Below are 26943 nucleotides of genomic sequence, written 5' to 3' on the forward strand. Positions count from 1 at the left end.
GTGGACATTCAGGCAGACTTTCTGGGTAAGAATTAGAAATAGAACCACTTTTCTTCCTCCTCCACCTCTTTGTCCTTTCCCAGCCAGTTACTTATGGAAGTGGAGCTGAGTTTGAAGGCTGTAAGAGTATGGCCCTGCGGCACGATCCTGCCACATCTTCTTCCTTCAGCTGGCTGCCAGGACACTGGCGTCATCTTCAGCATAATCCAAAAGTTTCTGAAAAATGTTGAAAAGAGTTATAGCTCACCTGCACAGGGAAACACAGGCTCCCAGAATGCCCTGGAGCTGTCCACTGTGCAGGTGAGGTCTATTTTGGCACTAGTAACAGGGCATCCACAGGCAGGGTGCTGAGGATTTTGTCCATGGTCCAATGCTTACTTTATCAAATGCTATGGGATGCTCAAAGAGCAGAAACCCTCACCAGGGCCTCTGGGTGGAAAGATCAAAAAAGCCAAATGAAGTCAGGGTACTGTCCGCTCCCAGAGTCTTTCTCGAAGCAGCCACTGGCCTTTGGGGTTCTCTGTGTCATAGTAGTCATGCCCTGGAGATGCCGTGGGCTCTGGGGCAAACAGCTCTGTATCCCATTCCATGTCTTCTCCTGAGAGGTTGAAGAGGATCCATCTGGAGACCCCCAGGCTAGAAGGGAGGAAGGAGACACAGGATTCAGTCAGGCTCGGCTGGTGGCAGGGGAGAGAGATGTTTGGATCGGGGACATTCTAGAAGTCAGTGTGGGATTGTTTCCTTGGACCCAAACCTTGTAGAGGATCAGCTAAGGTCAAAATGGAAGCCATGGTTGGGCACCAGGTGGATCTCGGCCTTTTCCAGGGGAAGGATGGGTGATGAAGTTTCAGCTATGGCTTTAATGTGTCCCTTACAAGGTGCATTGTTATAGGAGCACAACACTACCTAAAAAACCCTTGAATCCATCAGAGTTGACATATCATCATGAGCCCCGTTGGGGCCCTCTGCTGGACAACCCAGGCCCCTGGAGCAAGAAAAGACTCACAGCTATGCTTGAACAAGTGACTGGCCCTGGGGGGTTAGCAATGGGCCTTGTCTTGGAAAAGGAGGGTCTTGGGGGAGAAAGGCCACAGAAGGTGGAGGCAAGATGGTCTATAAGGGCCAGAGTCAGCCAACACTTTTCAGCTAGTCAGTGTGATGCTGGTTCCCACTGGGTGCCTTGCTGTGTTCCACTCTGAACCTTCATCAAAAATCTGTAGCTCACAATGTGACATTGGCACTTGGGAGAAGTCGAAAGCAGATGGCCTAATGCGTGAGAGCCAAATGGGCCAGAAAGACAGGGAGATGGATCCAGAGCTGCAGCAAGTTCACAGTTGGCCACAGCAGTGAACCGGATTGGAGTACAGAGTAGCATAAAATACTACATTATACAAGAGTAATTTCTGACATGTAGCATGGGAGTTCCATGCACCACCCCAAGAGACTGGAAGATGTGAGAACATTCTCTAAGTGAGCACTTACTCTTTCTTGCAGGCCTTGGGCTTAAATTTCAGGGTGCTGAATGCCCCTTCCACAGCTTTGGGCAAGTAGATGGGGTGCCGCTCCAGCCTCCTCTGTGTGCTGATGGTCTTGCTCTCGGTGCTCTTTCGACACCTGCCTTCTGTGGCATGCCCAGCATGGGCAGCCATGTCCTCAGAGTGCCTGCGGGGTGCCCGCAGGATCCAGTTGGAATGTAAGCTGTGCTCCCGAGAGCTGGTGGCCACTGCAACATAGAAACAGTTTATCCAGGATAAGACATGCCATGAGAAGGAACACAGGCAAAGCAGGGGATGAGGGGTGGAACAAACTGGGAACTCACAGTAAACAGGGAGAGATACCCAGGCTCCTAACTCTTAGAGTCTTGAGTGGCTAAACCAACAGGATTTGAATGTGCAGTTATGGTGCAGGGGTATGATGAAGTATTATATCAGCTAAAAATGGGGACATGGGTCTTTACAACAGGGGAAAATCCAAGATCAAAGAAATTAACAATTAAGAATTGGTATTCAAACTCAGCTCATGAGCAGCTTGAAGTTCTTTGCTCACCACTGGGAGAGAAGCAGTGCATGGAGTAAGGCATAGCCTGTCCTCATCCTCCATGCCTCTCCAGGCGTTAGACTTGGTCCAAGCAGCCACATGGTTTTCTCCTGTCCCTCACACCCCCCGCATCTGCTTAGATTTGGAAGAATCAGAAGTTCAAGTTGAATTTATCTAACTCTCTCTCTTTTTAAATTGCAATAAAGTGCACATAGCATAAAGCCATCATCTTCAACATTTATGCAGTGTGCAGGAGTGTGCAGGTCTGTTGTGTTGAGTAGATTTGCACTGATGTGCACAAAATCTCCAGGGCTTCCCATTTTGCAAAACTGGAAGTCTGTACCCTTTAAACACCAACACCACCCATTTCTTTCTTTATTCATTATTCTGTTGCTTTTCTTCTTTTTTTTTTTTAAAGTTCCACCCTGTGTCTGCTGCTGTCAGTGGATTACAGAGAAAGACTCTTTATCCAAAAGTGGTCCAGATGCTGGAGCTGCAATGATGGCAGCAAGAATAACTCAAGCAAGAGTTCCTCAGAGAGAATGAGCTCAGGGACCAGGCTCCAGGTTACAAACACAGGGATGGGTTCCCTTTAGTTAGAAAAGTGGCGTGAGGGTAAACAGACAGCTAGATGAGAGAAGAGCCCAGATGTCTTGGGAAGTCCTGAGGACTTTTCATATCATAGAAAGGCAACCGCACTGCCAGCCACATAATTACCTTAACCACTTCTTCTAATAGGGCAGGAATGAGTCCTAGCTGACCCGAATATGGGGTGCTAACATCCCAAGGAGCTGCTTTACCAGCTGTGCCATAATACCTCTCACTAAATATTCTTTAAAAAGAGAGAGAGCTTTTTAGGGTGGCTTCAGATTTGATGCAGTGAATAAAAATAACATAGAAGGGCCAGCATTGTGACACAGCAGGTTGAGCTGTATATGGGAGTGCCTGCTTGAGTCCATGTGTGCCTGCTCCCAATGCAACTTCCTGCTGATGCACTTGGGAAGGTAGCAGGTGATGGCCCAACTACCTGCGGCTCTGCCACACAGGGGCACTGGAGACAGGATTGCCCTCTGCACCAAAGGGGGAAGAGCCCTCCCCATTCCTGTAGGTCTCTGTTTGAGAACTGAAGGGGTCCAGCGACCAGGCAGCTCTTTTCCTACTCCTGGAGCCCTGGGTAACCTTGGATGTCACAGGTAGAATTTTTTCTCTTGTTTTCTTTTTCTTTCATTCCTTTCCTTTCCTTTTAAAAAGTTTTATTGGTTTTTACCTGGAAGGCAGAGTTACACAGAGAGAATAGATGGGGTGGGGGTAATGTTCACCTGCTGGTTCACTCCCCAGATGGCCACAAAGGCCAGATTTGAGCTGATCGGAGGTCAGGAACCAGGAACTTCTTCCAGGTCTCCCATGTGAGTGGAGTGCCCAAGCCCTTGGGCCTTCTCCAGCTGCATTCCCAGGCACATTAGCAGGGAGTTAATACCTGGAATTTCCTCAGGCTTCTGGCATGTCAGACACAGCCATTTGGTCTCATAAGTCTCTGGGGATGCCAGGATGTCTGACACCATTGTTCGGAGGAGACCCGTGTCTTCTCGGAGTGCTTCTTTCTAGTCAGTAGCTCCTCTAGCTGGCCCATTAGCCACAACGTCAGTGGATACAGAATCATTTCCTTGCCATGGAAACCTCTGTGTTAAGGCTCAGTGTAAAGTAAACCTGCAGATCTGAGACATTCCTGGGTGGACCACCTGTGCCACCCCATCAAGATCCTCTTTAAAAAGGCTACTAATCTCCCTCATCAATATCCAATAAAACTAAAGCCCGCAGAAGGGCTTTAATACACAACTGGAAAATTCCTCTTTCATGAAATTTAGGTCCCATGCCACTTCATATGCGATGTTCTTACTCTGTCAGTAAAAACCAATGGAGAATCTGCTATGGGTCAAGATCTTTGAGCCATTAATGAAGCTCTCATTCCCTTTATCCCACTGCTGCAAACCTTTACATCATCCTAGCCCAGATATTTGAGGACATGATTTGGTTTGGTCACTGCAAGGCATTAGGCACTCCCAATTTGGAAATGAACCTTCACCACTTATGTGACTGAAGATACTCCAAAAATAGGAGAGCCTTTCTTTCTTTTTTTAAATTTAATTTAATTTTTGATGATGTTTATATCTGAGAAGGGTGTATGCCCATCTGGACCATTGATTAGGATGGGAAGGGTCAAGGAATAGGGGAAAGTAGATTATTTCCAATTTTCTTTTTCTTCTTCCTGTATCTGGAGGAAGGAGGATCCTAATTGCCTCAGTACCTGGGCATGGGGAACAGCCTCCCGATGTTATCCCAGGGCCCCAATGTGGAGCACTCTCTGAGGGCACTGATCAAGTGATTAAAATATTCTGAAATGCTGTTGATTTCATATTGATTAAGATATTCCAAAATGCCGTTGATTTCATTGCTCTAACAATGAGGAAATCCTTCCAAAATCCATTGGCTCACAGTCTACCTTAGAGTCTCCATTCATCCAGATACTTGCTATCAATGCTTGGTTGGGAGAATTGTCCAATGTGCTATGCCCCCATCCTCTGCTATGGTACTAAATGTCCTCTGCAGGCCCCAATGAACTGGCATAACCCTCATGTGCATCTGAGCATGCTATCCACTACACCGTCTTCAGCAACTGAGGAGGCCCAGTTCTGATACATGTACTCCATAATAAGATCACAGATACTGCAATTTCCCCCATGATTGGAGTTCTGAGTCCAGCAGTTCAGTTGGGGGAATCCCCAAAGAAACCTCATCTGAGGTGACCCCAGACTTGGCTCTTATGTGTGCCAGTCAGTACAGGGTCTGGCTTAGTCACCACTAACCATACTGGTGGTTGTAGTTGCTGGGTCAGTTCTGTCTCCAGCCTCAACTCCTATGTAAACCAATGGATGCTGCAGCCCAACCCTGCCCATCACACGCTTGCCTTCATGGACACCAGCAGGAGCTGCAGCCCAGTCAGAGTAGTTCTGAATAATGGCTACCAGGCCTGTCCCCAGCCATGGTTCCTGCACATGCCAGTATGAACAGTAGATTAGTCTGATCTGTCCTTCATCCCACTTAGCCTTTCTACACACCAATGGATGTTGCCCAGTGACACAACTGACCCCACTATCCAGCCCATGCTTATGTTTGCGGGTGCTACCACCTGTCCAGCCAGGTTCACCTTCAGCCCTGGTTCTCATGCTCACCAATAGAACTGCAGCCCATCAAAGGGGTGCCCACAGTTTCCCTACTAGGCTCACTCCCAGCTCTGGATTTTGCACTTTCCAGGTAGTTTTGCAGTCTAGCTTGACATGTTTTGCCCCAATTCCCAGCACTTGCCAGCTAATGCTACAGCTAAGCCCAATCAGCCTGCACTTAGTCTAGTTCATGCATGCACCAGTGGATATGATCACTTATCCCAGTCTGGCTTTCCTCCTAACCCAGCTCGCATGCAGGCCAATGGGCTTTGTAGTCCTGTCCTGTCTGGGCTGCTCCCAGTCCCAGCTCTCAAGCTCACCAGTGGGAGCAGTGGTCTAGCAGGGGAGTCCTTGCTGCCCTTCACTGGGCTTCTCCCCTACCCCAGGTTTTACATGTGCTGGTGGTGCTGCAGCCCATTCTGGCATGGCCTGCCTCACTGTGGCATTTGCCAGCAGTTGCTGCAACCTAGCCTGGCCTGGCCTGCCCCCAGTTCCAGTTCATGCTGGTAGGTACTATAGCCTAGCCCAGCCTGGCCCGCCCCCATATCTGCTCACATATGCTCACAGGTACTGTAATCCAGCCTGATCTGGGCTGCTCCCAGTCTTGATTCTGGTGTTCATCTGCAGAGACTGCGTCCTGACAGAAGAATTCCCTATACACCAGCGTGCAGATCTTACATACACCAGCGTCTATGTGAGATGCTGGCACTTGAAGGTGGAGGATTAGCCTACTGAGCCATGGCACTGCCCCCACAAAAACAAATAAATTAAAAAAAAATTTTTTTTAATGTTTAAGGGGGCCTGGCTCTATAGTCTAGTATCTAAAATCTTCTCCTTGCAAGTGCTGGGCTCCCATATGGGCGCTGGTTTTAATCCCGGCAGCCCCGGTTCCCATTCAGCTCCCTGCTTGTGGCCTGAGAAAACAGTGGAGGACGGCCCAAAGCTTTGGGACCCTGCACCAGTATGGGAGTTGTGGCCACTTAGGGAGTGAATCAGCAGATGGAAGATCTTCCTCTCTATCTCTCCTTCTCTCTGTATATCTGAGTTTCCAATAAAAAAATCCAACTAAAATTTTTTTTTTAAATGTTTAAGGGTCTAGATTTCTTGAGAATAATGTGAGAGTAGGAAGACAGCTACATAGAAGAGGAGCCATAATGTCCTGAGAAGTCCCAAGGACTTCCATTGTCACAACTACTCAAATAAGGCTGGCAAAAGTCCCAGCAAAGGCAGCCATACTGTCAGCCACATCATCACCTTGACTTTTGTGAGTAGTTGGGTTTATTATCTGCCTCCAAAATGACCAGGACAGATCCAAAAAAACCTTACTAGGAGAGAGAATAGATCACACCCATCCCAGGACAACTCTACCTTGCACCTCTTCCCTATCTCATGAATATTTCCACCCCATCATTACAAGATAAAAATCAAAGAAAAACTTTTCTAGACCCTGTGGGCTGCTCAGCCCCCTGAGTGTTCTTATGCTCCCTCTCTGAAGAGTGCATTTGTGCGGACAATAAACTCGACCAACTCAACCCGGACACATCCTAGAAATCTTTCTAGTAGCAGCATTAAGAACCCAGACACATTTCTGGTAACAGTAAGATTCCTGAAGTCCACTCACAGACCACCCGTGCCACCCCTGCCACCGCTCACCTGCCCCCAGTTTCAGCCATGGTGTTCATCATACCTCACTCTCTAAGCACTCACCATCAAAGTCCACGTCTTCATGTGGGGAGTCAGTCTCAGCTGCCCGGGACCGTCTCTCTGTGTCCAGCTCTGCGATGACGGAATCGAAGAAAGCGATGGCCTCAGCCACGTCAGCACTGAACTGTGAGTATTTCTTCGAGGTTGCTTTGTGCTGGAGGGAAGAGGGAGCAGACAGGGTGGCCCGAGTCAGCCTCTGTGCGCCAGACATGCTGAATGGTATGAAATGTTGCTTATGGATCTGGGAATGTGTGTGATTTCAAAGGCAAAGTTGAGGCAGTGCCCTCCTGTGGCAAGACAGTAGAGTCCCCAGAACTGTAATGGTGGTAAGCCAGGGTATTTTTAATAACCCCAATACAGGAGAGGGCAGGGACAGCTATGGTTTGCTGTTTGCTGCTGGTAAACTCCTGCAGAAGAGATTGTCCAGTTACTAAAGTGGGAGTAGCAGCAGGTAAAAAGTTGAAATGTTGAAATGTTCTGTATTGAGTTGGCAGTTTCTAAAATGGAAAGATTTGGGCTTAAGAGAAATTAACATAACTGCTTGAAAGTATTAAGGAATATTAAAACATAGAGCCTTTAAAAATTCAGGGTTGCAGCTGGAGCAGTGCACCTTGTGATGCTGGCATCCCATATGGGTACCATTCAATGTCCTAGCTGCGCTACTTCTGGCCTATCCCTCTGCCTATCACTTATGGGAAGGCAATAGAGGATGACCCATGTCCTTGGGCCCCTGCACGCATGTGGGAGACTTGGAAAGTGCTCCTGCCTCCTAGTTTCAGAGTAGCTGAGCTCTGGACATTGCAATCTTTTGGAGACTGAAGCAGTGGATGGAAGACCTGATCTCTCCATTTCTTTTTCTCTCTGTAAAATCTGGCTTTCATATGAAAATAAATGCATCTTTAAACAAAAATCTAGGGACAATCCAAGATGAACTCACCTCTGCCAAAGAGAACCAGAACAACAGATGAAGGACCATGTGTCTAGGAGATTGACAGAGGAAAAACATTAGTCAAGAAGTGATGGAAACTACGAGCAGTACAGAGACCCTAAAGGCCTGCAGAAAAGGAGGAACAAAGCATGCCACAGCTCCCACCCTTTCTCCCCAGCCAAGGGCATGCCATCTCACTGGGAAAGGCAAGCAGAAAATACCACTAACTTCACCATTGCTATAGATCAGCAGTTCCAAATAAAGGAGAGCCCCATAGCTCTCAGTGGCTTTAAATACAATCTAGAAAGCTACCTGGACTTTAGTAAGTATTCTTCAAAGCAAAACAAACCAAACCAAACCAAGCAAGCAAAAGAATACTGCATTGCCTCTCTCTACATCCAGTACCCCAGTTCCATGCTGCTGTGGTGTAGCCACTGTTAAACTCCATTCTATCTCACTGGGCAGTAGCAAGCCCTTTGAAACCAATAGCCTAAAGAGCCAGAACAAGATCACCTTGCTGGGGAGGTCTCTCTGCTTCTTGAAGCTATGGGGTTGCTGAAAACAACCTCTGAAGCCAGACCTAGGAAAGTTTCCCTCTGCTTCTTGGCCTTTACGGCCAGTAACTGCCAAAACAAAAGCCCAGAGGACAAGACCTGAGGAAGTCCAGGATGCTAGGTGGCACAATTTCCAGCATCACCATTGCATGCCTGGTGGGAACTGGGGGCAGTCTTTTCTGTGTTCTGTACCTTGGAAACAATGGCTGTTGGTGGTACAATCCCAGGAGTATAGTGTACTCACTAGTGAGACCTGAAGCTTCTAGAACAATCCTTTTATTTAAGGTAGTACCTGCCAGTCCACAATCACCAGCGTAACTGGCATTACCCTTGAGACCTATATAGGAACCCTACTGCATCCTGCAGCCCTGTGACTATCAATATTGATTCTGTGAATCCCCTGGATACCTGTGTTCTTCTGTGGGGGCCAGGAAAGGGCCTATTTACATTCTTTTTCTTTAATCCTGCACCCACCAGTGCACAATCTCTAGTAAAATGTAATATCACTATGAGGGACCTGAGTAAGTTATCCTCCAAGTCATGCAGCTCTGAGACTATGAATGTTGGTATTATATTCTACTGAGTTACCTACATTCACCCCTCAAAGAAGCCCAGGTAAAGACATAGCGCAGCCCTGGGTCTATTTCAGTTCATTCTGTACTTCCCAGGGACAACTGTGCTCATATATGGGGACTGAAGAAAGCCCTGTCTGCATCTCATTAAACCAGGCTTGCACAGGCTACTGCATAATCCACCAACCAACACAACTAACTCATGATCAACCTGGGGAGGCGGGAGAAAGGGCCCTCTGAGCCCTGAAGCTCTGAGGCGAGGACTGTTGGAGCTCTATCCCACAGAGTCACCTGAGGTCCCCTGGAGGACCTGGGATGGAGCCTTTCCACATTCTAGTGCCTGAGATCCATGCCTGCTGGTGTACAGTCTCCCACAGAAGCCATGTGTGAACTATGAGACCTGAAGTTCTGGGGAGGGAACTATCAGCTCTGAGTCCCTGGAACAATGGCGCTTGTCCTGTGAGACATGTAGAAAACTCAATGTTCATCCCATCGTTGAATTCCATGGTCATTGGTGTACCATCTCCAGCACACACTATACCTTTCTCCTGGGATCTGGGTAAGGTAGCCTCCTGTCATCCAGCTTTGGGACTGTGACTAGGAGTGTTACAGTCCTCAGTGTCGTTAGACCCCTCCCAAGGGCCTGGGAAAGAAAACGTTTGCATTCCCCAGCTCCAGATGCATAGCTTCCAGCAGACAACCTCTAGCATTAGTTGAGTTCACTCTGTAGGTTCAGAACCAGGTCCTCTTCACACGTCCCAGGACTAGGACTTGGACTTTTGGTACGATAATCCCTAACATCACCCACACCCACCCAGCAGGACCAAGAGAAGTCACATATACATTGTATAGTTCCAGAGACACAGTGACTAGTGCCACAAGCCCCACTGTTACTCAGATTGGCCTTGCAGATCAAGAGGACAACCCCCTACCTCCTCAACCTGCCCAGTCCCCACTATGGTAGGAATGTGGCTGCAATCATCAGAAATCCTAGGGTGGTTGACACCCAACTCTAGGCAACAAGACACTGGCTTTAGAAACTCATATACACTTCCAAGTCATCTTATTAGACAACTCTGGCACTCATGGGCAACACTAAAATTGGTTTAATCTAAAGGAATCATTCAGAGGTTTTGTTGCTGGGCTTACCTAGAATCCAAATCAAAGCAACTATTCAACTGAAGCCTAATAGTTCTTTTAAATAAACAAAAGAAATTTACAAAGAAATCTGCTCCATAAAGAAGAAACTGCTACACTAGATGTACAGACATTTAATACTCTCCATTTTTTCTCCTACAGCTAATCCTGAACACACAGTTTTACTCATCAATATTTCAAAATGTAGAGCTGTTAGCCAGAACATTATGTTCAATGAGATGGGCAATTCCTTGTTATCAGCAAGCACCCAGTCTTCAGGATCATCTTTGTTTACAGGACTTTTAGTGAAAACAATTAGGAAACATTAATTTTTTAGGAAGAAAAAAGTATTGAGTTCATGTGGATATTTGAAATTTAAACACTGTTCACAATTCCTTGGTCCCATCCTGTGTATTATTCCTGTAATGCATTTTCTTTTAATTATGTAATAAACATACAAAATTGAAAGTAAGTAAAACATACCAATTTTATTGTTTTATTTTTATATCTTTCTTTCTTTGTGTGGACCTAAAGGTTTATCTGGACCATATTCTTTCTTCTTGAAAAGCATCCTCTAATAATCATCATAATACATGTCTCGCAATGAATATGCTTTGTTTTTCTCATCTGGGGGATATTTATTTTATTTTTATTTTTGAAGATATTTTCACCGGGTATAGAATTGTGTGTTGACAGGTTTCGGTTATAGGATAACAGTCTTTTGGCTGATGGGAAGTCTGCTGTAATTTTCATCTTCGTTCTGGTGTGTATAATGCAGTGTTTTATTTTTGTCTTTTGTTTTGCAAGTATTTATGATACTGTTGTTAGCCTCCTGATTAATGTTTTCTGGGCATGTTAAATCTGTGCTTTGATGCATGTCATTTACTCGGGGAAATTCTCAGGTCACTGTTTCTTCATTTATTTCTCCTGTACCCCTTTCTCCTTCTTTTCCTCTGGAATTTCAATTTCACTCATGTTAGACATGCTGTCCCACAGGTCGTAGGTGTTCTGGTCTATTTCTCACTCTATTGTCATTGTATGGTTGTTTTAATATCTTCAAGTTTGCTGATCTTCTCTTGGCTGTTCCAGGTATACTGACGAGCCCTTTTGTTTTAGCCTGCTCTCTGTTACTCCAACAGCATTATCTGAGACTGGGGGATTCATAAAGAATAGAGATTTATTTTGGTTCACTGTTCCGGAGGCTGGAAGTTCCAGGGCATGGTGCTGTGAAACCCCTGTGCTGCTTCAACTCATGGGAAGAAGTGAAGAGGCAAACGGGTGTAGACAGAGGAGAGAAGAGCGGGCCAAGTGTCCACACAGCCCGTTCCTGTGATAACGGCACTAACTGAATTCGTGAGGACTCTGCCCTTCCAACCAGGCCCATTTCCCAATATTGCAATATCAATATATTAAGGTTCCATCACATGAACTTCAGGAGGCTGTTTTCTAAGTACAACATCATTTCTGTTTTAGGTTACTCATTTCTACTCTTCATTGAATTATTTCTTGTAACTTTCTTTCTTCTCCTGAAGGTTGCCATTTGATCTCACCTGTTTCCCTCATTGAGGCTTTTGACATGTTAATCATAGATTGTGTGGTTCCTTCCCCAATGTCACAGTGATGATTCTAATTCTAATGTTTGTATCATATATGAATCTGGTTCTATTACTTGCTTTGTTTCTTGGCACTGAATGGATTTATTTTTCTTAGTTTTTCATGTGATTAATTATTTTTGGTTGAAAGCTAGACATTTTGTGTATATCAGGATAGAACTGAGTTTTTATGCCTGGAACTGGCCTTAACCCAGATAGCTTTTTAGTCTGGCTTTTAATTGATCTAGATAAGACTTTAGCTGGGATTCAGTTGCTTGATTGCTATGGTTATTCCAAGTGCATCACAGACTTTCAAAACAGTATTTATGTATTTGAAAGGCAGAATGACAGAAAGAGTAGGAAGAGTAGAAGAGAAAAGACATTTCTATCAGTTAGTTTGTTCCCTATATAACCGCAAGAGGCACAGTTGGGCCCAGCCTAAGCTGGAAACTCCACTGTGGTCTCATACGTACCATCATCTGCTGCTTTCAAAGGCACATCAGCAAGAAGCAGGATGGAAAGCAGAGCATCTGGGACTCAAATCCACACTCTGACATGGGATAATCATGTGTTGGCTTAACCCACTGCACCCTACTTCACAGACGAGATTTGTCTAGAAATGCCTTGTGTTTAAAGTGAAGACTAATTTCCCACCGAGATTTCCTTGACATCTTTTGCATCCTTAGCCTTAGATCTTTCCTCTACGCTGCCCACAGGAGTGGTTTTTACTCCATGACCTGCTGTCCTCCTGGCTATTGGTCCACTGCACTTCATCACTTGCTGTCATGCTGGCGAGAGGCAGGAGGGCATTCACTGCTTTTCTGAGTAGGCCCCGTCTCAGGCAAGCCCCATGTCCCTGAGACCCTATTAGAGCATTGCTGTTCTCCCTGTGTAGTTCTGGCCCCCCAAGACTGCTCGCTGCCGAAGTGCCTGCTGCAATGGGGAGAGAACAAGTTGACAACACCGATGCATTTCCCTAGGCAGCAGTCATCCCCTCGCCAGGTCTGCAAGGTGAGGGGCCCTTTCTCAGGACTCCACCCCTGAGTTCTGAGTGTGAACACCACCTCTCTTTGCAGCCCTCACACTCCCGCCCCATCCCTACTCCCACTGAGCCGCCCCTGACTTGGTAGCATTTTTTGCCAACGTCTGTGTCTGCCCTACTTAAGCAGGTGCATTTGTCCTGCCTCCCTGCAGGTGCCTCCCTCCCCTTAGATTTCCATCTGCTGCGTTTCCCTGAGACCTCAACTGTCTGTCAGTTCCCAGCCGGTCCTGAACTTGCAGTTGATCAGGTTTCTGTTGTTCACACTGGTTGCTTGCCCTGTACATCCTGAACAGAAACTTATTATCTCTTGAAAGCAAATTAAATATTATAGGGTGCATGTTTAACTTGTTTCCTTGTTTGAGGCTAAATGTCTCAGTTCTACATATGTGACATTAACAAAATTACTTGCATGCTTTTGCCTACCATACACTGTTTCATAGTTTTAAAATGACAGCACCAGCATTACAAACAGTAAGATCTGTGATGTAATTTGAGATCTGTGTGTGTGTGTGTGGTGTGTGTGTGTGTGTGTGTGTGTGTGTGTATGCTTTGTTTTTGGCACATATAACCAAGTCTGTCTTTTAGTGTCTTTTCTGTGTGATATGTTGTACACTGGTAATCAGCTAGGTTTGTATGCTTCAACTGGTTTCACATTTAAGGATTCCTTTCTCTTTTCTGTTTTCTTTGTAAGATTTATTTATTTGAAAGGTAGAGTTAGAAAGAAAGAGAGAGATAAAAAGAGAGAGACCTTCCATGCTCTGGCTTACTCTCCAAATTTCCAAAACAGCCAGGACTGGACGAGGGTGAAGCTAGGAGCCAGGAGCTTCTTCAGGTGTCCCACATGGGTGCAAGAGCTCAAGCCATCTTTGGCCACACTTCTTTGGCACATTAGGAGGGAGCTGGATTGGAATTAGAACCGCTTGGCCAAGGATGGGCACCCATACGGCATACTGCTTCACCTATTTTATCACCACACAGACCCCTCTTTTTGCACTTTTTCATTTAATACTTTACAAGTATATATCTGTCTCCAAAGCCAGAACTGTACCTCATACTCAAGAAAATGTTCATTTCCACAAGAGCTCTTTCTCCTTGGCTTTGCTCCTTTTTCTTCGGGGTTTTGTTTATCTTTCCATCCTTCTTTTTGAATTATAAGCAGGTGACAAAGGATACTTCAGAAAGTACATGGAAAACTGAAACTTACTGATGTTTATTTTAGTGCAAAATAAAATTGAAATTCTGCCATAGTTTTTCCATAAATGTTTGGAAACCCCTTGCCTTAAGATGTATACTTATCTACTTTGAAAGGCACGCGTGAGGCTGGTGCCGTGGTGCGGCAAGCTCATCTTACACCCTGTGGCATCAGCATCCCATATGGATGCCAGTTTGTATCCTGGATGCTCCACTTCAGATACAGTTCCCTGTTTATGGCTGGGGAATGCAGCAGAGGGTGATGCATCAGAGCCTTAGGCCCCTGCACCCATTTGAGAGACCTCGAGGAAGCTCCTGGCTCCTATCTTCAGATTACCTCAGTTCTGGCCGTGGTGGCCATTTGGGGAGTGAACTAGCAGATTAAAAAATCTTTCTCTGTGTTTCTCCTTCTCTCTCTGTAAAATCTATGTTTCAAGTAAAATCTTTTAGAAAGACGCAATACATGTCTATGGACACAGCTTTCTTGTCTCCAGTCATCCTGAGGGTTACTCTGGAGCGGGAAGCAGCAATCTGACTTTCTCCTTTAAGAACTGTAGAATCCCACATTGCACAGATAGCTGCAGAAACACATAAGTCCCCTACTGCTGCATCTTTGGGTGGCACGTCTTCTTCAGCCCGTGCAGGTCATGCTGACAGTCTTGCACATATGGCATTCTAGATTGTGCTGGACATACCCTCGTTGGGGGTCAACTTCTTGTCAGCACCCCTTTCCTCTGCATCACTTGGGGTGTGCTTTAAGAGAGAGAAAACAGTCAGTGGCAAATAACCCAGCAAGCGGGCTAAGTAGGACTTGCCCTTCAAAGAGCACATTCTTAAGTGTCTCCAAATGAATTCTGGGATGATTTTTCTATGCTACAAGGCTAAGATACTGTCAGGGCTGGCCGTTCTCAAGTCCTGGCTTGATTGGAGCTTTTGCTGCCTGCCCGCAGTTTCCATGGAGCCTTCTGACCTACATTCTTAGTGATTCATCCTACAAGATCCGCAGAGGCTCGGGGCTGGGGGCTCGGGGTAAGGCTAACATCACAGACAAATCTACAAAGAGGTGCTTGTACCCTGCAACTTCAGTCAGTGACCCCTGCAGGGGAGCCAAGGTAATCCTGCCTCCCAGAACGTCAAGCAAAAGTGGATGCCCTTCCCCCTTCCCATCTCCTTCCCGGTCTTCACTTTGTTCTAGGGCAGAATGTTTGCTCTACAGCTCTGGAAAGGTCAAATCAGAAAGCAGCTGTTTCTTATTGCCGCAGTGCGGCCAGCCTGAGGTTTGCAGGGTGCACACACAGACGCATACCCTCTCTGGCAGCCATGCACCAGCTCCAGGGGAGAAGGTAGTCTCTGTCCCAGCACCTGCGATGCCCACATTGTGCCCCACACCAGTTTGCCTTTCACATTTAACCTTTCCCGTGCAACCTCAGGGTTATCATTTTCCGAGCTGCCCCATCCCTCCCACTCGTACAGGGCCTCTGTCTCCGATTACTTTGTCCAGATGGATTCCTCCGCGTTTTTCCAAACCAAACCCCACTGCGTTTCTCATTTTCATTTAGCAGGCCATGAGGGCAGTCTTGGACTGTTTTTCTGCATATCCTATCATCCTAGTGTCCTGTTGTGGATCCATGGGCTTTTCCTTCTCTAATCTGTCCATTTTTCCATAGGGCTCTAGCAGTGTCTGCCTGCAGAAGGGCTGAACTCTGCTAAAAGGACTTCCAGCTGTACACCACACAGGGTGGGGAAGGCAGGCATTCTACCCCACACCACACCAAGAGCCCAGCAAAACCTCTAGCTCACTACCACCTCTTCTGCAATGCAACTTCTCACTTCCTCTGAGGTTCAGCTTTCATGTCACCGCCTTCTGGTGCCCTCTCTGATTGCAGCAAGCACATCTCTTATGGACTCATGTACTTGTGTTTTGTCTTATGTGGTCTGGTACACTGTAGAACAGTGTGTCCTATTCTCTGTGGCCAGAGGCTATACCAGACTAGCACCATGACTTTAGAAAATAACACTCCCCAGGATGAGATGTCCTATCGATAGTTGTTCACTGCCACTTCCCTACATAGCTTGTAGGGTGCTCGCCACTTCCAACATTCTGGTTTTAATTATTCTATTTGCCTTCCAATAAACCTCAACACACCCATGTGGTTCAAGCAATGATGCTGGGAGCTGCTGTCCAGACTTTGGACTGCCTCAGGGCAGACATGAGAAAATCTAGAAAGAGGGATCTAAACAGCAGTATAGCAGGTTGCGCTGCTGTTTGTGACAACTGGAAGTCCATGTAGGTGCACCAGCTGGAGTCCCAGCTGCCCTATTTCTGTTCTACCCACCTGCTAATTTGCCTGGGAAAGCAGTGGAAGTTGCCCACTGCTTGAACCCCTGCATCCACTTGGGAGACCTAAATGACAATTCTAGCTCCTGGCTTCAGCCTGGCCAGTCCCCGGCCATTGCAGTTGCAGTGATCTGGAGAGTTAACCAATAAATGGAAGTGTCTCTCTCCTCTTTCTCTTTTTCTCCCTTTCAAATACATAAAATAAATCTTTAAAAAATAAATCAAGATTACACCTGTAATCAAGTATGATTCCGTATGACTATACTCAAACTATGTCCTATTACATTTAAACAGAAGTCAAACCTCTGATCACCAAAAGCACAGATCCATGACCCAAACTTTATACCAGTTACCTTCTCAAAGTAAAGATGGAACCCTTCAGGATATAGGTTTGTTGAACACCTGCTATGTACCTGGAATTTTGTGACAGGTTGGAACTAAAAGACCCAGTGAGAGTTGCAGTCTCCCCCAGGGAGCTCACAGTCTGTGGCAGAAGTAAGCAAAAGCTGGATGGTTACAGCAGGTGTACTTGGTTACCCACACAGGATGTGAACCAAGTCATCACAAGGATGCTTTCTCTGCTGACACTGAGGACAAAAAGTTGCCAGGTGACTTGGAAATGGGGAGATGGAGGAGGAGGAAGAGGAGGAGGAGAAGGCACTGCTTCTAGACAGTGCTTGAAAAGATAAATTGGGAAATATCATGTCGTATCTGTTGCCTGACCAAGAGGGGCACAAGAACCCCATGCGCTGCCATCCAGCATTGGGATTCTGTCTGCCATCTGTGGAGAGCTCTGCCAGGCGTGATGGAATATTTGCTGCAGCTAGTGTTGAATCTTCATTGCCTCTCAGCTCTGCAAACTGGTTACCAGCCACATGAGAGTGATTCTTTGCACCTCCTAGGAGCTGCTGCTGTGCCCAGAAAATCTGCATTTCAATATCTTTGCATTGGAAAAAGTATCCCTAGCCACCTAAAAAAGAATCACTCACATTATTGTCAAGCAGACCAGAAGCTGCTTTCTATCCCATTTGCAACTGATATATGGATGGATGGGAATCTTCACAGGAATTGAATTCAGACGCTTCTGTCATAGAGATGAATGGACCTTCTATTTGCTGATGACATGGTCTTATTTTATGAACCAAGACTGAGTGGCCTCAGTAAGAAAATTGATCCTGAAAGCTAGCTGCTGTCAGAATAAAACTGTCTTAAATAAAAATCAATCACTTCAGGCAGGCACTCTCCAGAATTCATTTGGTTCTTTCTAAATCATTCTTAAAGCAGGTGGGTTCCTTTCATCTGAGGCAGGAAAAGGTGGGCATTTTGGAGCTGGTTCACCCAGGCAGACGCCTCATGAACTCAAGTTGCCCCGAACTAACTGATTCAAGGGAGAATTCATGAGTTTTTTTCCAACTGTGGTAAGTGAGCAGTAATCTTGGCCTTGGAAAACCTCCAACCCTAAGCCATCTGGGCTGCGTGGGGCCCTTGGGGTTCCACAGTGCACCATGGCCAGCCCCAAATAGCCTCCCTGGCTGATTCTGGGTTCTTCTCTGTCTTCCACCCATCTCGACCTATTTACATGGGATGCTGACTCTGTACCTCTGTTCATGTGGTCCTAAAAGTTCATGTGCACCTATTCATAGTGGAAACTGTCTTCCATGAGGAACATGGATGACAGAGTCTGCTCAGAGTCAGAGAACACTCTGAAACTTTTCCTCTGAGGGTGATAACACATTGTTTAGAGAGAAGTTGCCCTTCAGAGATGCCAGACGGTGGCAGCTTTGGCAACAAATGGAGAAGAGAGTTCCAGGGCTCCTACAAGCTCCGCAGCAAGCCTTGCTGGCACTTGTGGCCCAGCAGCCAGCCCAGGACAAGACGGTAGGAAAGAACATGAGCCCAGGTTTCACTCTGAGCACCAGTTTCATAGGGCTGTGACAAATAAATGAGATAATAAGGAGGGCTTTATATATCCCGTCAGAAAACAAATACTAGATAAACAGTCATTCTGAGGACAAAAAATTATGACACCGGCTCCAACTTGGATGAGCCTTGAAAAACATTTTAAATTCAGTGAAATGTTTTAGACATTGAGGGACAAACACCTTTCCCACAACGGAAGTCCACATCTGAAGATTTTTGTGCCAGTGTCTGGCATCAGCTGATGTTTGAAAATCATTCTTCGATGCTCAAATGCATACTTTCCAGGGTGGGCATGACATTTGGCCTAGCAGCTGGGATGATGCTTGTGATACCGCAATCTATTTTGGAGTTCCTGAGTTGGTGCTCTGGTTCTTTTTCCCATTTCAACTTTTTGCTAAGCAGAAGGCAGTAGGAATGGCTCAAGCAACTAGATTCCTGTCACCTGTATGGAAAGTGTAGGGTGAGCTTCTTGCCTCCTGGCTTGCTCCCACACAGACTGTTTCCTCCAGGACAGCAGAGACCTTTTCTTGTTCACAGGCATCTAAAATAGCTCCTGATGCACAGCGGGTGCTCAGGAAACATGTGTTAATGAATGAATAGTACTCATGTATTCATTGCTACTAATATATTATTGAGGGCATTACCTACCGTATCACATAAGGCTCCCTATGTCACTTGCTATATGAAAAATATCGGAATTCAAACCTAGAGGGAAGATCTCATATCTTCTAAGCAACTAGAATAATCTCTCATCATCAGAATTTGAAAATGAGTCCAACTGTCTTCACCTTAGCTTCCAGCAAAAAAAAAAAAAAAAAAAAAAGCCCATCTTAAACTCCTCTGCAATAGCTGAAATAGCCCAGATGATCTGCATATTATATTGAATAGCCATGATTTTTTGCAGATGCTTTTCCCTTCCAATTTTTAAGATACTGCTGCTGGCTTATTATTCTGTTATGCAGCTTCTCTCAGACCTTCAAGAATGACTTGGGAGGTCTGGAAGATTTTTGTTGAAATGATTCTGAGGACCCAAGACCTGTTCCATTGGTGTTCTTGCTCCGTTTGCTCTTCCTCCTCCCAGTGTGTACATTTGAGAACTGCATAGTCTAGTGGCACAGGCTCAGCATTTCAGTGTTGGTGAGACAGAGAGTAAAAATACAGAGAGAGGCAGTCACAGAGTAGAAAGTGCCAAGATGGGGGTGGAATTTTAGGCATGGATTGTGGAAAGGAAACAGCCTAAATCATGCCCTCTGGTTACTTGCTTTCAGGTTGGCATATCCTAGACACATAGCATCCAGACCATGCAACTTCCTCTGGGAAAGTTTTGTCCTAGCACAAAGTCCACAAGGAGTAGCAAGCAAATATTTCCCTATCCCAGGTACGAAGGATCAAACAGCCTCCTTGCTACACTCTGAGGTACACGCTCCTGCCTCTCCCATATTACACAAGCTCAAATGAGGCTTTCCAATCAAAACATGCTGTTGATACATTGATAGCAGCACACACTGTAGCCTGGAAAATGAGGTTTGAATTCTGTCACTGCCTGTGTTGTGTCTAAAGCCTTCACAATTTACTTAACGTCTCTGGACCGTGGACTTCTCAGCTTAAGAGTGAGGCTAACACACAACAGGGCAGGTGTGAAGGATGATTAGAAGTAACTGTTGGCTATTCCTCATTCTGCCTGTCTGTGGTACAGGAGCTAGAGAAGTGGAAGTGCCTTATGAATTCAGAGATGACATTACAGGATAGGACCAAATATGCTAGCATTCTGCTACATCCATTATATCCTGAATTGGAAATGCAAGTATTTTAAACCTCCCCCCATTTTTTTTTTTTAATCTGAAAGGCAGAGATAGACAGGATATGATAGACAGAGATCTCCCATCCTCTGGTTCATTCCTCAAATGTCTAAAATAGCCAGGGTTAAGGTTGGGCCACGTTAAAGAAAGGAGTTGGAAACTCAGTCCAGATCTTCTGCATGGGTGGCAGGGACCCTTACAGGGTCTGCAGGAGGAAGCAAAAGCAGGACCCAAGGCCAAGTGCTACAATCTGGGAGGCAGGTTTCCCAAGCATCATCCTAACTTTCAGGCCAAAGGCCATGCCTGCCTTGGAAATTCTTTTCTTCTTTTTAAGATTTATTTATTTTTATTGCAAAGTCGGATATGCAGAGAGGAGGAGAGACAGAGTGGAAGATCTCCCATCCAATGATTCATTCCCCAAGTGACTGCAACGGCTGCAACTGAGCTTATCCGAAGCCAGGAGCTTCTTCAGGGTCTCCCACGTGGGTACAGGGTCCCAAGGCTTTGGGCCATCCTTGACTGCTTTCTCAGGTCACAAACAAGGAGCTGGATGGGAAGCAGGGCCACCGGGATTAGAACCAGCACCCATATGGGATGCTGGCATGTTCAAGGCAAGGCCTTTAGCTGCTAGGCCACTGCGCCAGGCCCTGCCTTGGAAATTCTAACATTTGAACATGCAGGAGAATGATTCTCAAAAGCTGCAGCTTATGTTCAATACTAACACAGAAATCTTCAGGTAAGGACTCTCGGTTTGGTTTTTGAAAGATGGTAAAAATGTATGTTTCAATCAGTATTTTATGGCTTTCCATTTTGAAGGAGGTATGGATTCTCTAGGGCCTGGCCAGGCCCTCCATCATGTGGGGTTCTTCAGGGCTTCCCACACTCACCCAGGCTCACAGCCACCCACATGTTTCCCTTCATGGCCTAGGTTATCTCCAGGTGCTGGGTAGACCTTTTGGCTTCCTGGTGCTTCATTCTCTGGACACATTAGTATTTCAGTGGAGCCTATCAGAATACCTTATTGAGCTAACATTAGTTTATGAAACCACTTTAGCGTGTGATGATCCACTTTTAAGAAAATAATAAGAAGACAGTGCAGAATATCCTGGGAAAGCATCAGAGTAACAAGCAAGGAATAGAAATGAGTCTGTTTCATGAAATGCTGGGCCTGGCTGTAGCTTTTGAGTAAATGAAATTCATACCTAAAGTATATCATTTACTGTTGTGGCTAGTAAGTAGTTTAAAAGGAAATGTGCTGGTACAGAGCCTTGAAGGCAGAAGCCAGAAGCCTAGGCTCCCAATGCCCCAGCTGCCTTCTCGCAGCTTCAGCTTCCATCCCTGCCTTTATGATTGCCAATCTACTTCCTACTATAATTTCCTCGTTGGAACTGAGGAGATGGTGCAGCCCACCCCACTTGGGGTCCCTGAGTACATGACCAAGTCACATTCATCTTCCCTGTGGGTGACATCTTGATGCTGGGTCTTGTCTTGACAAATTTCTTTTTGCAGGAACCCTAAATGTCAAACAAGAAGTCACTACCACATACAGACAGACCCTAGACTGAAGGTAGGGTTCAGTTGGCCATTGTCAAAAATTCCCTGAAGGGCACAATATCTCAGACCAGTTGCAAGAGGGCTATGTATACTGCAGACCAAACAGGGACTTGCGCATGAGCTGAGCGCATTGCTCTCAGCCTAAAATTTAATCTGCAGGAAACTTTACCCCTATCCCCCAAGGGAGGCTGGGAATTCAGACATAGCTGCCTGTATCCTCGCTCTGTCCTTTTCAATAAACAACTATTTTCTTCTTTTAAAACTATTTTTTACATACTTAAAAGCAAAGTGAAAGAGGGAGAGTTACCATGCACAGTTTGATTTTCCCAAATAGCCACAGTAACGGCTGGGTCAGGCCAAAGCAGGTGACACACAATCCAGGCACCCCACTATGGGATGCAGACATCCCAAGTCTTGGTTTAACTTGCTGTGTCACAACACCTGGCGCTGAACACTTATCTTCTCCCACTGCGGTGTCACTGTTTGGCTTGCTGTGTGCTGGATGAGCAGACCCCATTTTAGAAGTTCTATCGCAATTCTTGCAACTTGTTTTGTGAGTGTTTGATAACACTATCTTCCCCCAAAAGAGAAACAGAGAAGAGAACGAATATAGGTGCTGTGGCTGGAGCTAGTATTTGGAGGGAGGGAGCAAGGCCCTGCAGCTGCAGAGATCATATTGTGATTAACCTATGGCACTAAAGACACCAAGTTTTTAAAGTTCAGAAAGCATTCACAAACAGTCAATGGTATTCCCTGCAACCCTCAGGGACAGAATCCTGAGAAAGAAACTTCAAATTCACTCATGTCACAGGGAAGACACATACTACAGCAAAGCAGTAGGCTGCGATGAATGCGGGAACAGGGATGCATTTGGACTGGTGCAAAGAGAGGCCGACGCTATAGAGGGCTGGGCTGTTTGCTGGGGCAGCATGACCCGGAAGCCCGAGTGCCAGAGAACATATTGGCTCTCACTCAGGTCTAGAGGCCAGAGGTCTGAGAACAAGGGGTTGGTTTGGAGGGGCTATGCTCCCTCCAAAGGTGTTAGGTTCTTTCCCCACTTTTGCAAATCCTCCTGGGTGGCAACTCAGTTGCAGTCTTCACGTGGGCCTGCGCTGAGTCCTCTTCGCTGGACCCTCTTTTCATGAGGATGGTGGATATTGTGCTAGAGGCCCACCTTACGCCAGAACCACTTCCTCTTATCTAACCACACCTGCAAAGACTCTGTTTCTGTAAGATCTATTTCTGTTCTACGAAGGGGTGGGACTTGGCCAGGAATTGTGAGAGGGTGCAATTCAGCACAGAGGAGGAGATGGGAGAAAGAACAGTGTTTGCCCTGAACCTTGAGCATCAGTGTGGTGTTCTACCAAAGCAGGAGGACAATGGTTTCCCTGGGAAAAAAAAAAAAAAAAAACCTCCTGGTCCCCTGTTCCTGCAGTGCCCCAACCCCAAGGGTTCCTACTCACTCTGCTAGCCACACTGCCTGAAAGCATCCTCACAGGCAAGTCCAGCATATGGACCTTCTGTAGGCACAACCAATAAGGAGAGGAAATTGTCTAAGGGTTACGAAGAGCCTCCTGCACCTCACGTTTCCAAGATGCCCAGTACGTGCCCAAGACTGTCACCTGCAGTCTCTTGCTGACTTCTCACAAGGGATATTATCCTTTCCACTTCTATGCTAAGGAAATGCAGGCCCAGAGAAGTAAACTTTTCTTGACAACAGTAGAGAGCTGGTGAGGAGCAAAGACAAAATGCAAATCTTGATTTTATTGACATCAGAGTAATTTCCAGATTCTTTCCTGATTTATATCACAGTAAAAAGCGTGTCCCAGGATCATCCATCCATAATTGGCCTTTTAGCCATGGGGTCTGTGTCTGTGGATTTAACCAACCACAGAACAAAAACATTTTGAAAGTAAAGTTGCAACTAGATGGATTGTGTACAGTCTTTTTGAAATGGTTCCCCAAATAATATAATAGCTATTTTATTGTCATACTCATGTCTTTCTCATACCTTGCCCCTGCTTAACCCATAGAAACTTCCAAGCTCTCTTCCATGCTTATCATTTTGTCAATTCAATCATTGTGTAAGTAAAATCACATATAGTATGAGAATAAAACAAGGGCCTCTGAGAGATTGGGTAGGGGGCTGTACATGCAGGGAAGCCCCTTGCTTAGAGAAAACCTAACCATGGCCTGAAATCGTGGAATATTCAAACTGGTAGGGTGGCCAGAGCATTTCAACCCCTCTATCATCACACAAGGGGCCCCAAAGGAAGGTGGTGGCTGACCCACAAGTCCACAGCTGGCCACAGGCTCAGCACTCAGACCCCAGGACCCCTTTCTGTGGTCAGTGTGCTGAATTGACATACTTCTGCGATGAAAACCATCACTGAAGTTGTTACCCCTAGGGTAACAGGCAGACAGCTGAAACCGCCTGGATGAGGCCCAGCCTTAAGACTTGACAGTGGGCCAATCAGTCATTCAACATTCATGGAGACTGCATGGCCCACAGAACCCTGTGGGGTCAGCAAGAAAGCAGGAGCTGGGCCTGCTCCGCACACCGCCTGGCCGCATTGCCAGGGAAGGGCTGCCTCCAAACGCAGGCATTCAACAAAATGAAGGGAAGGAAGTGAAGGAAAGAGGAACTGAGTGAATTGGGAGCTCCTAGCAGGGATCAGGTACCCCAGAACATAGACATGGAGAGGGGTGGGCGGGATCAGTGAGCCTCAGTTTATCCTTCTGTGATTCAGAAGGAGTTCCTGCTTGTCTTCTGCTCTGGCATTATTGGAAGGATGAGAGCTACTGTGATAAAAATGGCCAAGCAAATTCAAGTTATTCCTTTTGCTGATTTCCTGCTTGGGACTGGCTGGGGGTTTCTGGCAAGATCCCATCACATCCAGCACAGGTCCTCTTTGAAAGGATTTCTGAGCACCTAGACGCCTGGGGCCAAGGCCCAGCTGGAGAGAAAATCCCCTGGTTCCTAATGATGCCAAGCCCCTAGATATGTGAAACTGTCCTGTCTAATAAAAGGATTTCACTTTTCACCTGGAATTCTCATATGTAGTCATCATTTTTGAGAATTACTGAGATATGATGAGCTGTCATCCAAAAGGCCCTGCAAGCAAGATTATCTCTCACCTATACATATGCAAGCAACTGACAAACGCAGGCTATAAATTCAGTTCTTCCTGACTCCCCAAGTCCATGCCCTTCCCACCAGCAGAGATGGTGAGAGAGCCTCTGGGGACCCTTGTTCAGAATGCGTCCAGGTTGCTAAACTGCACTGACATGGAAGGGAATTTTCAAACAGGTTATGTGAGACTTGGGGAACGCCTACGTGTAAGCTCCGGTCGGCGGCACTTACCTTGGATTCTTTGGGGGCCGACTGGGTAAAGGCCTTCTTCTTCCCACCCGTGGAGGACTTGGAGGAGGGTGAGCAAAGGCCCTGGGCGCGCTGGGGCTTCAGATCGCTGATGTACTTCCTGCGCAGGGCCAGCAGCTCCTGCAGGTACTGCAGGCAGTCCTGGGTGCGCGAGTACATCCACGCCCGGTCCTCCTCCCGCTGCAGGCAGTACAAGCTGTTGTCCATGCTGCTGGTGCTTTTGTATTTCTTTAAGGACTCGCTGAATTTCTCCCCGTGGTCCCCCACCACATACATGGAGCTGCTTCGGATCAGCCTCACGGTGGGGCTAGCTCCGCCGTAGTAGGGCCCCTCGGCCTCCGCCTTCCTCTGCGGGCTGGAGTTAAAGATGGAATGGATCTTTCTGAACATGGTGCTTGGTTTCTCTCAGTGGGCACCTTCCAGCTGTCTGTGCCGCTGCCACTTGATCTCGGGGAGGGTGGTGGAGACGACATGCAGCCAAGGCGCCGCTTGCCACCTTCCGGGAGCCTCTGGTCTCTGGGATCACAGCTCGGTCAGGTGCGGAATCCGCTGGTCTCTCTCATGGGAAGGTATTTCCATCCAGGGATCGGCATGCCATGAGCAACCCGAGTTCAAAGGCAGTGAGCCTTGAACCTAAAAGCAAGTGCTCAGACTGGCCTCATGGGCCATGAGATGCCAATGCTTTCTGTGCCCAATCATGCAGGGCCCTGGGTGCATGCAGAAAAAAAATGTGACAAAATACCATCTGCTTTGTTGTTTTCTCCCCCTTTCTGTCTCTGGAGCAGGTCTCACTCTGCTGATTTGGTCTTGGTGTGGAGATTCACATTTTCACCTTGACCAAATCTTGAATCCTTTGGGTCCAAAATGATAGTGTACATAGCAGGGGCTTCCCTCAGCCAGACAACAAGCGACATTCAGAGTAAAATCCAGTGCCCTGAGATGGGAAGAGCATGTACCACCGGGGCCCTGGACAAGAGCTTCAAGATCCCCTGATAAGCCAGGCTTGGAGCAGGCAGCCGAGCGTTCTACAGGAGGCTTGCCCTGCGGTAAGGAGACCTCACAGGTGTCACCCGAGAGCAGCCCATTGTGCAGGTGCAAGGATTCAGATGTCGGGACCAGTAACTTTTTTTTCATGTATGGGGCAGTCACATGCTTCAGCTAGAACACACTATTGCCTGGTTAAAGCCAGAGACCTTTTTTTTTTTTTTTTTTTTTTTTAATTGAGAACATGGCGTTGTCTCAGGCAGGTGCTAATCAGTGCTTCTGTGCTCATTTTCTGCACAGTGTCTTTCATTACTGGTGCTTTCAGTCTGGGCTGAAACCATTTCCCAAACTGGGGTTTCCTTTAGCTGAGGTAGGTATTAGAGAAAATGATACTTCCTACCCATTGCCCAGAAATTATATGGAAGGTGTATTTATTTTGCTGATTTCTTTATTTATTTGAGTTGGGGGGAGTAGGGTGAGATTTCCTATCTGCTGGTTCACTCCTTAAGTGCCTGCAATGCCTCCCAACTGCCATCAAATCGAAGAGGCTGGAACTCAATTCAGCTCCCCCACATGGCAGCAGGAGCCATCTGAGCTGTTCCCCAGTCTGCTTTAGCAGGAAGATGGAGTCAAGAGCTAGAACAAAGACTCGGCCCCAGACACCCCAAGGTCCCCAGGCATCTTCACTGGTGTCATAAGAGCTCTGCCAAATGCTCCTCTCGCTTGTGCATTTGAGGAGAGAAGAAGCCCCCATGGTTTTACCAAATGTCCAAAGACTCTGTAATGCAAAGAAGGGCATTTTTAATTGTTTGCATTCTGTTGCACAACAATAAACATGCTTTTGCATGAAACCGTAAAGTGACATCGCAAATATATTTGCATGAGGACATCCCCAGCTGAGGGCACCCTCCTGGGCACCGTGAAGACACAGCCATCACATGGAGAACATTTAGGTCTCACGTGCATGGAACAGTTTAGGTGCGCTTGC

At 46.6% G+C, this 26943-nt stretch overlaps 1 protein-coding gene across 1 annotated transcript; it reads right to left on the reverse strand.

Annotated features, from left to right (window-relative positions):
- Positions 1 to 461: 461 nt before the first annotated feature.
- C12H13orf42 (chromosome 12 C13orf42 homolog) lies at positions 462 to 25361 on the reverse strand. Its single transcript, XM_036493359.2, has 4 exons — positions 24954 to 25361; positions 6966 to 7116; positions 1483 to 1723; positions 462 to 636 (listed from the first exon to the last, which is right to left on the reverse strand). Exons 1-4 carry the CDS (start codon positions 25359 to 25361, stop codon positions 462 to 464), a joined length of 975 nt encoding a protein of 324 aa, XP_036349252.2.
- Between the last annotated feature and the right edge of the window lie 1582 nt (positions 25362 to 26943).

This window comes from Ochotona princeps, chromosome 12, assembly GCF_030435755.1.
Source record: "Ochotona princeps isolate mOchPri1 chromosome 12, mOchPri1.hap1, whole genome shotgun sequence".
Classification (NCBI taxonomy): Eukaryota; Metazoa; Chordata; class Mammalia; order Lagomorpha; family Ochotonidae; genus Ochotona; species Ochotona princeps.